The 14744-nt window shown below is 42.9% G+C and overlaps 1 protein-coding gene across 1 annotated transcript in view; it reads left to right on the top strand.

Moving 5' to 3' along the window:
* Positions 1–14744, top strand: part of diaph2 (diaphanous-related formin 2) — a 643868-nt gene that overhangs the window by 232612 nt on the left and 396512 nt on the right. The window contains exons 15-17 of the mRNA XM_084147077.1: positions 2699–2817; positions 4715–4779; positions 6013–6117. Coding sequence (XP_084003203.1) covers positions 2699–2817; positions 4715–4779; positions 6013–6117 — 289 coding nt within the window. The remainder of the gene's footprint in view (positions 1–2698; positions 2818–4714; positions 4780–6012; positions 6118–14744) is intronic.

The following is a 14744-nucleotide window of genomic DNA, read 5'->3' as shown; positions in this document are numbered from 1 at the left end:
ACACTAATTGACTGTGCCTTTAAACAGCTTAGAAAATTCCAGAAAATGATGTCAAGGCTTTAGACGCTTCTGATAGGTTAATTGACATAATTTGAGTCAATTGGAGGTGCACCTGTGGATGTATTTCAAGGCCTACCTTCAAACTCAGTGCCTCTTTGCTTGACATCTTGGGAAAATCAAAAGAAATCAGCCAATACCTCAGAAAATAAATTGTAGACCTCCACAAGTCAGGTTCATCCTTGGGTGCAATTTCCAAACGCCTGAAGGTACCACGTTCATCTGTACCAACAGCAGTACGCAATTATAAACAACATGGGACCACACAGCCGTCAAACCGCTCAAGAAGGAGATGTGTTCTGTCTTCTAGAGATTAACATACTTTGGTGTGAAAAGTGCAAATCAATCCCAGAACAACAGCAAAGGACCTTGTGAAGATGCTGGAGGAAACAGGTACAGAAGTATCTATATCCACAGTAAAACGAGTCATATATCGACATAACCTGAAAGGCCACTTAGCAAGGAAGAAGCCACTGCTCCAAAACCACCATTAAAAAGCCAGACTACGGTTTGCAACTGCACATGGGGACAAAGATCATACTTTTTGGAGAAATGTCCTCTTGTCTGATTAAACAAAAATAGAACTGTTTGGTCAAAATGACCATCGTTATGTTTGGAGGAAAAAGGTGAGGGCTTGCAAGCCAAAGAACACCATCCCAACCGTGAAGCACGGTAGTGGCAGCATCATGCTGTGGGGGTGCTTTGCTGCAGGAGGGACTGATGCACTTCACAAAATAGATGGCATCATGAGGAAGGAAAATTATGTGGATATATTGAAGCAACATCTCAATACATCAGTCAGGAAGTTAAAGCTTGGTCGCAAATAGGTCTTCCAAATGGACAATGACCCCAAGCATACTTCCAAAGTTGTGGCAAAATGGCTTAAAGTCAAGGTATTGGAGTGGCCATCACAAAGCCCTGACCTCAATCCTATAGAAAATGTGTGGGCAGAACTGAAAAAGCGTGTGCGAGCAAGGAGGCCTACAAACCTGACTCAGTTACACCAGCTCTGTCAGGAGGAATGGGTCAAAATTCACCCAACTTATTGTGGGAAGCTTGTGGAAGGCTACCCAAAACGTTTGACCCAAGTTAAACAATTTAAAGACAATGCTACCGAATACTAATTGAGTGTATGCAAACTTCTGGCCCACTGGGAATGTGATGAAAGAAATAAAAGCTGAAATAAATCATTCTCTCTACTATTATTCTGACATTTCACATTCTTAAAATAAAGTGGTGATCCTAACTGACCTAAAACAGGGAATTGTTACTAGGATTAAATGTCAGTAATTGTGAACAACTGAGTTTAAATGTATTTGGCTAAGGTGTATGTAAACTTCCGACTTCAACTGTACTCAACTAGTCTCAAGAAGGCCAGTTTTATTGCTTCTTTAATCAGCACAACAGTTTTCAGCTGTGCTAACATAACTGCAAAATGGTTTTCTAATGATCAATTAGCCTTTTAAAATGATAAACTTAGATTAGTAAACACAACATACCATTGGAACATAGGACTGATGGTTGCTGATAATGGGCCTCTGTACACCTATGTAGATATTACATTAAAAATCAGCCGTTTCCAGCTACAATAGCCATTTACAACATTAACAATGTCTACACTGTATTTCTGATCTATTTGATGTTATTTTAATGGACAAAATAATTGCTTTTCTTTCAATAACAAGGATATTTCTAAGTGACCCCAAACTTTTGAACGGTAGTGTACATTCACATATTTTTTGTTTCACACTGATCATTGCTTTCCATGCATTTCCATACTGCCATGAGGAAGTAATCCTAATCAAATAAATTGGCATAGGCATCATAAAGTAAGTGTGATATGACTGGGAACAACTTCTCGTAACCTAGAAAAATCCACATTCATTTTGTAAATCCCGGATTTAACTAGCATTGACCGGGAGCAAGTGACAAATTATTCCTGTACCTCGAGTGTGGATTTTTGAGCCGGCGACAGTTCCTCGGAAACGGTCCCTAATCATTAAAATGCAGCCTCCGTGTGCTCGGGGGGGGGAGAGGAGATGAGACATTTCTGGTGGGAAAATTGCATTTCTACTGGCACCATTCAAGGTCATGCTTGGAACCTAATTATTTGCCACTACGGGGCTCAGCTTAAGTTGACATTGTATTTGCTAAATGTCACTCGCAATTAAAGTTGATAATATAACTGGGGAAAGGTCACACACCAACCTGTGTGGTGTGAACATGAGTCCCGGCTGATTCAGACGTTACCCCCTCGCTCTGTCACCCTCCCAAAACACGCCGACATCTTCTCCCTGCCATTGTGCTTTTAATTACACACATTACACTGATTAGATTTGCATTTTTGGTTTATGGGGGCCCTTAATTGGCAAAGAATATTGCAAATTAGGCGAGTGGGCATCGTGACGGCCGCTCCGAGTTCCACGCCACCAAGATTAAGTTAGCGAATTCACGATCTGCGTAAAAAGCAGGTGATCAAATTTAATTGAATTATTTTTTTCAAACGTGCAACCTTTTCGATCTGGCATTCTGTGACCTCTAGGTTGAGTAAGGGGATAATTTGTGGAGAATTAGGGTTGTGTAAGTTTGTCACTCTCCTGCTCTTGGTGTGCATACTAATAACTGTGTTGTGCTCTCTCAGGCCCCAGTACTACAAGGTGATAGAGGAATGTGTGTCTCAGGTGGTCCTCCATCGCAATGGGATGGACCCAGACTTCGGATACAGGGAGAGACTGGATGTAGACTTCACCCACCTCATCGGTAGGTCTGCCAGAGCTCTGTGTTTCCTCTGACATTTAGAAGGGTGAATTTGCACCGAGTAGGTAACCACTATACATTTAATTTATGTCATTATGAACACATTTTAAACCGTTTCTGGTTTTGCATCCTAGGTTGCCCTCAAACCAGTTTCCAGTTTCTGGTTTTGCCTCCTAGGTTGCACTCAAACCAGTTTCTGGTTTTGCTTCCTAGGTCGCCCTCAAAACAGTTTCTGGTTTCTGGTTTTGCATCCTAGGTTGCTCTCAAACCAGTTTCTGGTTTCTGGTTTTGCATCCTAGGTTGCCCTCAAACCAGTTTCTAGTTTCTGGTTTGCCTCCTAGGTTGCACTCAAAACAGTCTCTGGTTTCTGGTTTTGCCTCCTAGGTTGCCCTCAAACCAGTTTATGGTTTCTGGTTTTGCCTCCTAGGTTGCCCTCAAACCAGTTTCCAGTTTCTGGTTTTGCCTCCTAGGTTGCACTCAAACCAGTTTCTGGTTTTGCTTCCTAGGTCGCCCTCAAAACAGTTTCTGGTTTCTGGTTTTGCATCCTAGGTTGCTCTCAAACCAGTTTCTGGTTTCTGGTTTTGCATCCTAGGTTGCCCTCAAAACAGTTTCTGGTTTCTGGTTTTGCTTCCTAGGTTGCTCTCAAACCAGTTTCTGGTTTCTGGTTTTGCCTCCTAGGTTGCCCTCAAACCAGTTTCTGGTTTCTGGTTTTGCATCCTATGTTGCACTCAAACCAGTCTTTGGTTTCTGGTTTTACCTCCTAGGTCGCCCTCAAACCAGTTTCTGGTTTCTGGTTTTGCCTCCTAGGTCGCCCTCAAACCAGTTTCTGGTTCTGGTTTTGCCCCCTAGGTCGCCCTCAAACCAGTCTCTGGTTTCTGGTTTTGCCTCCTAGGTCGCCCTCAAACCAGTCTCTGGTTTCTGGTTTTGCCTCCTAGGTCGCCCTCAAACCAGTCTCTGGTTTCTCGTTTTGCCTCCTAGGTCGCCCTCACCTACATATTGTACAGGCAGAAAGAAAAGATGGAAACACGAGTTTGAATCAGTCAAATTTTTTTATATGCTAGTCTTGTGATTCAGTATACATTATATTTTGTCTCCAAATCTCTCTAAATCATCCTCTGACATATTTTTTTGTTTAACCACGGACACAGTGGGGGATGTCGCAATATTCCGTAGCCACTCTATTATTATCTTTCCACATCCCCTCCCCCGAGAGCCTACCCAGAAACACCTGCAGCTGCTTGACATATATAAGATAAGGTAGTCTAATTACGCATAAATAATGCATTATCTGTTAGGTGTGACTGTGGCACATCATGTCTCATCATAAGCACATGGAGATTTCACAACATTTTCACTCAGCTGAAGACATTCATCAGCAGTGTTTCATGAATCATAGAGGAAACAAGGTCTATTTGCCTTAAATTAGATATGCAATCATTCATTGTCTTCAAATAGAAACAAAATCATGAAATAACTGAGGTCTCATTCTTTTTTTTTGTTAGTGTCACTAACAGTTCTGTGACTTGCCAACAAAGGCTCATTAAAAGTTTCCAAGCCCATCCATGAAGAAAAAAAAACACACTCATGTTAGATTTTCTAACTTTTTTTCTATCACTGTGCTTTAATGAGTTGAAAAGAAATGTTTCGGGGCTTAGTTTTTTAAAATTAAGGTCAGCAAACCTGCCGAACAGAATACAAATCCCCCAGGTGCCCCCTCCCCCCCTTTCTTCTTCGCTAATTTCCTCTATTTCCTCTCTCTCTCTCTTTTGCAATATTAACTTTACGTTTGATTTGAAATCTTAAATAGGATGTTAACAATGTACAGTATAATTGAGAAAATCTGAGTCACTTCATGGTTGCTTACTGTCGTTGCTGCCGTCTGTCCCCTTTTGTCTTACAGATCAGTGCGTGGATAAAGCCAAAGTGGATGAGAGCGAACTGAAGGCTGCTGAGTTCTCCAAAAAGGTGAGGTATAATGCATCAACCTCTCAACACCATTGGTATGCCACCACCACACTCCCATCAGAAAAGTTTTTCCGCCTAGAGCTCCCAGACTGGCTATTGATTTCTGGGCCCTGATCAATAGCTGGCAACAGAGGTACATGATCTGTCTCAGTTTTGCAAGGATCAATGCTGATGCTCCAACATATACTTGTTTGTGTCCGCGACGGGGTGCGAGTTACACTATGTACAGACACTGTTCAGAACCCTTTATTGACCTGTCATTGCAATAGGGGGCCTTCAAAGAACCAGTTTTCTCATGTATTAACTTTTTACTTTAGGTGCTTTTTTGCATCAAAGAAACATCGGAGAGGAAATAATTCTGAGATGTGTTTTATGAATTACATTTTAAAGTAAAAGCTACAGTGTTGAGGAAAGATTGGACTCTCCTCTCATCCACTCAGCCCAATGTGATAGCCTAACTCCTGATACTTTTAGGTACTTTATAACTGGGTTGCAGTACTTGAGTAGCCTACTTTATTAAGCATCCACACTCATCTTCAAAGGAAGGAAAAATTCACTTTATTCCAATGTAATGATAGACAGTACATTCAATCAGTTGACACTGTATATTTTTCAGTACACAACCAATACTGTGTGAGTCATTGGTCGTTCCAACAGAATCCTCCAGAAGTGTTGTGACTCAAACCTTTATGTCTGATTAAAGGCAAGGTACTCCGGTTTGGTACTCCATGGTACTCAAGGTACTGCTCTATAAAGGCCTGGTACAGTATCACCACCCCGCAGATGCCCTCACTCCCCACAACATCCCTGCCTCTGTGTAGGGGACATACAATTTACAATTTATTCATTTAGCAGACACTTTTATCCAGAGTGACTTACAGTAGTGAGAGCATACATTTTTGTACATCTGAGGCGTCCTGGATGTGAGTGGAATGAGAGCAGTGACCGCCCCTGCGGTGACATTGAAAACATTGTCCTGACACGGGTTGCTTTCCCACAAAGGTTAGGTCCGTCACCAACACATGAAAGCCAGACCCAAAACACAGACAGAAGACGACAGGATAAAGGGCCACCAAAGGCCTATGAATAGAGATGGGGGACAAGTGCGTGCGAAGCTGTGTGTTTCGGTGTGTGTTGACGTGCCCCGCGGTAGGCCGTTCTCTTGAGACGCCCTGACCAGAGTGTGTGTCTGTGTGTGTGTGTGTGTGTGTGTGCTGTGTTGAATTTTTGCAGTTCGATGAGGAGTTCAGTGCTCGGCAGGATGCCCAGGCCGAGTCCCAGAAGAAGGAGGAGAAAATCAAAGAGCTGGAAGGGCAGATCTGCAACCTGAAGACCCAGGTAATGACACCAGAGGAGAGGGGAACGGGGCATGCACACCCACTACTCCAAACTGCAGTCTGAAGCCGCAAGCTCTCCATAGAGGTCTTGTACAAACCCAGTATTGACAAGGGCATAGGAAATAAAGGAAACACTAAACCAAGATTGGGGCTAGCATCCAACATTGAGCACGTCATATGAAAGAAGGCATTTAGTTGTTTCTCCAAAGCATGATGGTCCAAGTTAATCTGGTTGTGAGGAAAATGATTTGTACTAATTTGGTCAAATTGAAACCTTTCTACCCCAATCACGGATGCGAGACTCCTTCTAAGTGGGTATTTTTCAGCCATGCGGGAGCGTTTGATTCAATAAAGGGTCAATCTCCTTTTTAAAATGTTGGATTCGATATTGGGTGAATTGCTCCATGGGAGCCTGTTCCATGCAATTGTATCATCACAGCGATGGATTGCATTTATTCTCTGGCCTTGGCATCCCCATCTCTTCCAAACAAAACCCCTCAAACCTGAGCACAGAAAATTACTGCTATTTCCTCCTTAACCCAATTTGAAACACTTCAGTGCTGCCTTGAGACAAAAGGGCAGTTTGCTTCCCTGCTTACCAAATGTAATATAAACCAATGCTGAAAGATGGCATGGCATCCAGTATCCGAGATAGTTTTTCTCCAAACTAAATTCTGTTGCAGTTGCAAATGTCCGCGCTCCCCCATCATATCCTTTTTTCCGCACCTGCACATTTAGCTCTGTCACGCGTTGCCGGGACTTTTCCCAAAGACAAGTCGCTATCATTAAGGTCCCTGGCAGCCTCAACAACCATTTATTGTCATTAGGGTGCAGCACGAGGCTTGGCCCTCTTCCTGGCTAGACCAAGGCAAGTTATTTTTCTTTCTTCCCCCGATTGCACTTAATTTGTGTGCAGTCCGCACTCCCCCACTTCATCTGCCTGAGTGCCATGTCGACACTCGTTACCTGCTCTCTCGGCCAAACTCGTTCATCATTCGCTCAGAGCGCCAACGACTGCCCACCCGCCGCCTGCACATATTCATGAGGCCGTCACGGTGGCCGGGGCTCCTCCGCACCTCCTCCCCCCTCATCACTCTCTATCATCCCTTCTCTTTCTCTGCTTTCTATCACTGTCTTTCTCTCTCTCTTTTTCTCTCTATCTTTCTCCTGCTCTCTCACTGCATCAGGCAGCGTCAGACTCTGCTTACCTGCTTTCCCTGAGTGCTGCTTTTTATGTACTGTTTTTCACCCCACCCCCCTCCCCCTAACAGGCCCCCGGTCTTTTGAAGCCAGTCTGTTTGTGGTGCATTAACAGGTAGTGTAGCAGAGTGAAGCCCCCCCGAGAGTCAGTTCCTTCTTTTCTTGCCGTCTCTGAACGCTCCTTCAAATGCCTCGGTGCTGCTGGAGCTTTGCACATCAACAGAAATCTGCCTCAGCAGGGAAACATCTAATGCACTCAGTGAGAGCTCCCATGAATATGGCTACAAGTTCTTCAAGTAACATCCCGTGGGTGTGTAGGCACAGTCTTGAAGGGGGGGCGATGTTAACATGTATGTTGTCACACACCGCATGGCAGGAACGCGCTTGTGGTCAAATTGGTGCCTTTATTACATGTGTAGCATTAGGTGGTTTTCCGAAGGCTTTCTCCTGTTGCACTGGAGGCACGTAGAGGGACATAAAGGGAGACAGGTGCCTTTTGAGTAGGAGGTAGGGGGTTGCTCAGTAGTAACACTCTTGCTAAGAACAGACATCCATCGTCAATTTGATCTCTTCAGGCAGAGTAGATGTGTCATAGCTCTCAATATTTCCACGGCTTCATGACACAGATTATTTTCTTTATCTCACAACACTTTATCAGGAGGTACACATTTTGTAATCACAGCAATATTTTGGTTGCGGTGTGGAAATCTTGCAATGCAGCACAATTGGAGATTAAAATGTAGGAGCTAACAAGATACTCCCATTTTTAATAAGACACTTATTTGAATTATAAAGTGTATCCTTCTTGATGATGTAGCCTGCACAAAGACTAGACATACAGGCCTTTTTCTTCCCTTGAAAACTTTGTTTCTGGTCAACCTGTTTAAAAGGGTTGAAACTGCAACAGCTGAAGGACTAAAACCTTTGCATTATGTATCCTAATCCACCTCTGACACAGTGTTGTACAAAGCCATTATCTTCCGGAGCGATGCACCTCTAAATCCATGCAAAGACACAGATTCTTCATCAAAGCTGCTGTGGTGGTGCGTCTGCCATTTTATTGAATATGAATGAAGTTGGAACGCTGTTCACATCTCGTCGACAGAGCTCTTTGTGGAAATAAAAGCACACACATCTCACTGTCTCCTAACCCCTGCTACTTCACCTTGTCTATGAACCGACAAATTTAATGAGAATCTGTCTCAGGGAGCTTTCCCGTTGTAACAAGCAGCCCCCTTTTGATGTCTGTTTGATTATCCCCCGCGATCCGATCGAGCACAGGTTTCGCCCGTAAACATCGACAAAGCACAATGAAAACGCAACAAATGTCATTTATCCACCTTCCAACCCACCTCTGCTCAGAGAGAACGGGGGAGGCGTTCATAGAATTGGATAAGGGTGAGATGAATAATTTAGAGGTGCGGTAGGTACCTTGGACCTACTCTGTGCCATGCCATTATTGGGCCTTCACAAACTGGTGGTCATGTAGCTAAACCAGTATGGTTGGGAAAAGGTTGGAAGGCGTAGCGGACTACTCTCTGGCTCTGCCAGTCTACCTGCTGTTTCTCTGGCTATTACATCTTAAAACATATGTTTATGTCAATACCTTCAATACCTTAGGTTTAATACATGTATACTGTATTGTACTAGTGTAATGTTCATAAGCTCCATCAATCACAGCTGAAGAGTCTAAGCTATGCTTGAGGGGTTAAAGTTCATGTTTTGTTAAGACACGGCATGCCATCCACTTTCCCTTGGGATATGGTCTTTAAAATAGAGATCTTCTATACATTAGTGTTCTGTGTACTGTACTAGTGTAATGTACTTAAGTTCCATCCATCACAACTGGAGTCTAAGCTAGGCTTAAACATTAAAGCTCATGTTTTGTTTTGACACGGCATGCCATCCACATTCCCCAGGGGATATATTAAAATCTTCACAGTCCATAGTTAAGGAGGGAGTGTAAAATAAAAGTTCCCTATTCACCTTAAATATTGCACTTTATGACCAATTTCTAAACTCTGATGAAATGGAAGTCCTTATTCGGTCTCCTTTATGAAAGTTTCCATCTCCTTTTCCATTATACATGTTAAATATTTAATACTCCTCAGTCCACAGTAAGGTGAACTCTGTAGGAACAACTCCATATACATATGTTTCACTACACAGTTGAGTATGTACCCATCTACGCAACGGCTGTTGTTAAGATGTTAGAATGTGACTTTGTTCCTGCTCCTCGTTTATTGGTTAGGTGATATAGAGTGAAATATTAAAGGGACAATGGCACATTTCTAACACAAAGTCTTTGGGATAAAATCAATGATTGTATATATATATATTAGATGGAAAAGTGGGGAGTGTGATTTGCTTGGACATATTAGAACATAGCGTTCCAAAGGGGACAATTGAATGGGTTTTGAGGATACATAAATATGTCATCCACTGTGCTATCATATAAATAGCTGTTTCATCTATGCCCTGTAGATAAAACATTTAATAAAAATGACTAGGTTATTTTTCATGTAATACCAATATACCTTTAAGGGATGGTGACATTTTAATGCTGAAAATCATTTTTTGTTTGTTTGAGGATATTAAATAAATGTGATCTTAGTATACCATCTGACAGGTAGTACAGATGCAACACACACACACACACACACACACACACACACACACACACACACACACACACACACACACACACACACACACACACACATTATACTAATTTCATCATAACCATGTTTTAACTGTATCAGGTAATTTCTCTATAACTTACCCCTCTGCTTGACTTTTTTTCTGTGTTTGATGTTAGCCTCTGTTCTCTGTTAACAAAAGTACTGCTGTTTTCTCTGTCTAGCTAACCACCCTCTCTGTGTCTGTGTGAACGTCTGTATGTCATTTCTGTGTCTGTGTTTGCCATCTGTCCAGTTAACTAGCGAGACAAACAAGCTTAAAGAGGCTCAGAAACTCATCAGTGAAGCTGAGAGCAAGGTGCAGGTGGGTGATCCCTTTGCATCCGGGTACCTCCTTTTTTCTTTCTGCTAACATGGTTGACCAGTATTGCCTGAACATTGAGAAACCTAATCTTGAACCAGAAACTCATGAACCCCTCAAACTCAATCAACTCACCCTCTAAGTATTATGTTTGCTCTGATCTTTGCATATGATTGATGTTTGATAATTGTGCAGTGATCTACATTATATTCCTTTGAAAACTCTTAATCTGATAATAGGGCCACACTCTTGGTCTGTAATTGGAGAATGAAGTTTGTAGATTACGATGAGGTTTGATTTTCTTGCATCATACTAAACAAAAAATGAGTACTATATGAATATGGTAGATGCACTTGAAACCTATCAACTGAAGTGTTCCATAGAATATCATCAAATGCAGACGTTTGACTGTTGTGATGTAATTCTCCCCAGTAAACACTTTATAATTGAATATCTGCTTTGCTCATTAGAGCCAAGATTGGGGGAAGGTTTAATTGCATAACAGTCCAAATTAATTACCCACCCATCTGACCTCCCCCCGCGACGAGTTCTAGGAGCTGTGGATCCCTCAATGAAAGGATTAGATTTAGTATCACTCCACTCTCCTACAATAGTCAGAGCTCCAGATGAGGCTAGCAAGAGGGATAGCCGCCAAGAAGCCATTAGGAGGCATTGCTCACCCCGCGTCACCTCTCTCTGATTCCCAGCTAGCAATGATCAGGGACCAGGCTGGAGCTGCCAAGACCCAGCCAAAAAACAGCACCATTGTTCTATAAACAGCCTTTTATGCTGAACAAAAATATAAACGCAACATGTAAAGTATTGGTCCCATGTTTCATGAGCTGAAATAAAAGATCCCAGAAATGTTCCATATGCACAAAAAGTTTATTTTTGCACGCATTTGTTTACGTCCCTGTTAGTGAACATTTCTCCTTTGCCAATATAATCCATCCACCTGACAAGTGTGGCGTATCAAGAAGCTGATTAAACAGCATGATCATTACACAAGTGCACCTTGTGCTGGGGACAATAAAAGGCAACTCTAAAATATGCAATTTTGTCACAAAACAATGCCACAGATGTTTTGAGGGAGCTCACAATTGGCATGCTGCGTGTAACCACGCCAGCCCAGGACCTCCACATCCGGCTTCTTCACCTGCGGGATCGTCGGAGACTAGCCACCTGGACAGCTGATAAAACTGTGGGTTTGCACAACTGAATAATTTCGGCACAAACTGTCAGAAACCATCTCAGGGAAGCTTATCTGCGTTCTCATTGTCTTGACCTGACTGCAGTTCGGTGTCGTAACCGACTTCAGTGGGCAAATGCTCACCTTCGATGGCCACTGGCAAGCTGGAGAAGTGTGCTCTTCACGGATGAATCCTGGTTTCAACTGTACTGGGCAGATGGCATGGCGTCTTGTGGACGAGCGGTTTGCTGAAGTCAACGTTGTGAGCAGAGTGCCCCATGGTGGTGGTGGGGTTATGGTATGGGCAGCCATAAGCTACGGACATTTTATCGATGGCAATTTGAATGCACAGAGATACCGTGATGAGATCCTGAGGGCCATCGTCATGCCATTCTTTCGCTGCCATCACCTCCTGTTTTAGCATGATAATGTTCGGCCCCATGTAGCAAGGATCTGTACACAATTCCTGGAAGCTGAAAATGTCCCAGTTCTTCCATGGCCTGCATACTCACCAGATATGTCACCCATTGAGTAAGTGTCGTGCTGCATGAGGCAAATGGTGGTCACACCAGATACTAACTGGTTTTCTGATCTACACCCTACTGTTTTTTAAAAAGTATATGTGACCAACAGATGCATATCTGTATTCCCAGTCATGTGAAATCCATAGATTAGGGCTTAATTTATTTATTTCAATTGACTGATTTCCTTATATGAACTGTAACTCAGTCAAATCTTTGAAATTGTTGCATGTTGCATTGCTATTTTTGTTCAGTGTGGTTGTTTTGAACCAGAGAAACCAATAAAACCAAACAAAGCTATGTTGCTAGGTATAAGGTGCTGGAAGATGCTTGATGCTATGATTGTAGGGTGTAGGAAAGGAATGGTACGCCAGTGATTTACCTGTGGGAGAAGGCGGAGGAGAGCGGAGAGATGATGGCGCCGGATCCCTCGAGGGCGCTGTCGAACGCTGAGTTGATTAGCATTCCGTAGATGAGGCTGGAGGGCCAGGGCGCGGCGGGACGAGAGAGAAGAGAGCGAGAGAGGGAAAACAAGAGAGCGGGAGGAGCCAAAGATAGGAGGCTCAGAGGGCCCCTGAATGCAGAAAAGACGGCGCTCTAATTTTGCAGCTAATTTGCTTCCATTCTCTCGTATTAATCTTAAAAGAGAAAATGGGCCACGACGGGCTCGGAGATTGACAGACATATATGTGGGTGTCGATGGGTGTTGGGGCAGCCTGCTTCAAATGCTCCTCACCACTCTACACCTTTTGCATTTCCTACCTAATAAACTATCCACTGCTGGCATTGTGTAATCAAAAACTCTGTAATTGTAATGCTTTTAAAAATGAGACCCGTCCCACATCACCCACATAACCCACATAATCGACCGAGTGGGGGGTAGCAAAAGTGGTTTTTGGAAATGAGTAACTTGCGTTCGGTCAATGTTGTGGAAACACTGTGGGCCAAACTTTAGGAAAGAAAGACTGTTGTCGTCTTCTAATCAATTCCAAAGGTAAAATCCTATCAATGCCATGGGGCTGTCTAATTGTTCCATTAGTATACATTTTGTCTCTATGAACAGTCGTCCGTCCGTCCCACTTTTATCAATTATTATAAATACCTGTTTATGCTGTAGAGCTGTATGATAGGGCAGACTTGTCAAGGCACTGGCTGGTCTCTATCTTATCAGTAATGGGTTTAATTTCGCCCCTGTCTACCGCCTAATAGCCTTCCTTTGTGAGACCCATCTTGTCGACTTCAAGATGGCAGAGGCAACATTTCTTATCTAGGAGTTCAACCGTGGCCAGACAATCCCCTGGGTTCTCCCCAATTGTTAGGTGTCGGTTGCCCATGCACTGTGCACACACACGTAAATAGGGAACGAGTGTACACGTCTGTGAGGATTTGATACAATACATTATCTACCCGCAGAACCCTACTGCAGTAGATGGCGTTAGCAGAATATTAGCATTCCATTAGTTTCTTCATCAACTCAGATTCAGGTGGCTTTGTTTCTCTCATACACTTAATCTATTAGCAAAATGCAAATATATCGGTGTCTTATTAAGTGAAACACATCATGAACCCAGACACGACACTCCTCTCATTTGAAGAAATTACTGAGAATAGGGTTGATCATTTTTCATAAATACACAATTACATTTTCTCTACTTTAATGAATAACCAGAATGACTTCAGAATCACTGAAGTCACCATACATATGGGCTTTCATTTTTCCTTTTCTGCTGTGTGTAACACTTCACTTATTGAGTGGTGAGATGTAGCATTCATTAATCATTCATAATGCCTTAACGACATAAAGAGTCATAATGCCCTAAAGAGTCATGTTTACAGTGCATTCAGAAAGTATTCAGACCCCTTCCCTTTTTTTCACATTTTGTTACGTTACAGCCTTATTCAAAAATGGATTAAATAAATAAAAAATCCTCATCAATCTACACACAATACCCCATAATGAAGAAGCGAAAACTGTTTTTTTGACATTTTTGCTAATGTATTACAAAAATAAAATAAAAATGAATACCTTATTTACGTAAGTATTCAGACCCTTTGCTATGAGACTCGAAATTGAGCTCAGGTGCGTCCTGTTTCCATTGATCATCTTTGAGATGTGTCTACAACTTGATTGGAGTCCACCTGTGGTAAATTCAATTGATTGGACAGGATTTGGAAAGGCACTCACCTGTCTATATTAGGTCCCACAGTTGACAGTGCATGTCAGGGCAAAAACCAAGGTCGAAGGAATTGTCCGTAGAGCTCCGAGACAGGATTGTGTCAAGGCACAGATCTGGGGAAGGGTACCAAAACATTTCTGCAGCATTGAAGGTCCCCAAGAACACAGTGGCCTCCATCATTCTCAAATGGAAGAAGTTTGGAACCACCAAGACTCTTCCTAGAGCTGGCCGCCCGTCCAAACTGAGCAATCGGGGGAGAAGGGCATTGGTCAGGGAGGTGACCAAGAACCCGATGGTCACTCTGACAGAGCTCCAGAGTTCATCTGTGGAGATGGGATAACCTTCCAGAAGGACAACCATCTCTGCAGCACTCCACCAATCAGGCCTTTATGGGAGAGTGGCCAGACGGAAGTCTCTCCTCAGTAAAAGGCACATGACAGCCCACTTGGAGTTTGCCAAAAGGCACCTACAGGACTCTCGGACCATGAGAAACAAGATTCTCAGGTCTGATGAAACTAAGATTGAACTCTTTGGCCTGAAT

The sequence above is a fragment of the Coregonus lavaretus genome (genome assembly GCF_964263955.1).
Source record: "Coregonus lavaretus genome assembly, chromosome: 29".
Taxonomy (NCBI): Eukaryota; Metazoa; Chordata; class Actinopteri; order Salmoniformes; family Salmonidae; genus Coregonus; species Coregonus lavaretus.
The sequence above is the reverse complement of the archived record's forward strand: the minus strand, read 5'-3'. Positions and strand labels throughout refer to the sequence as shown.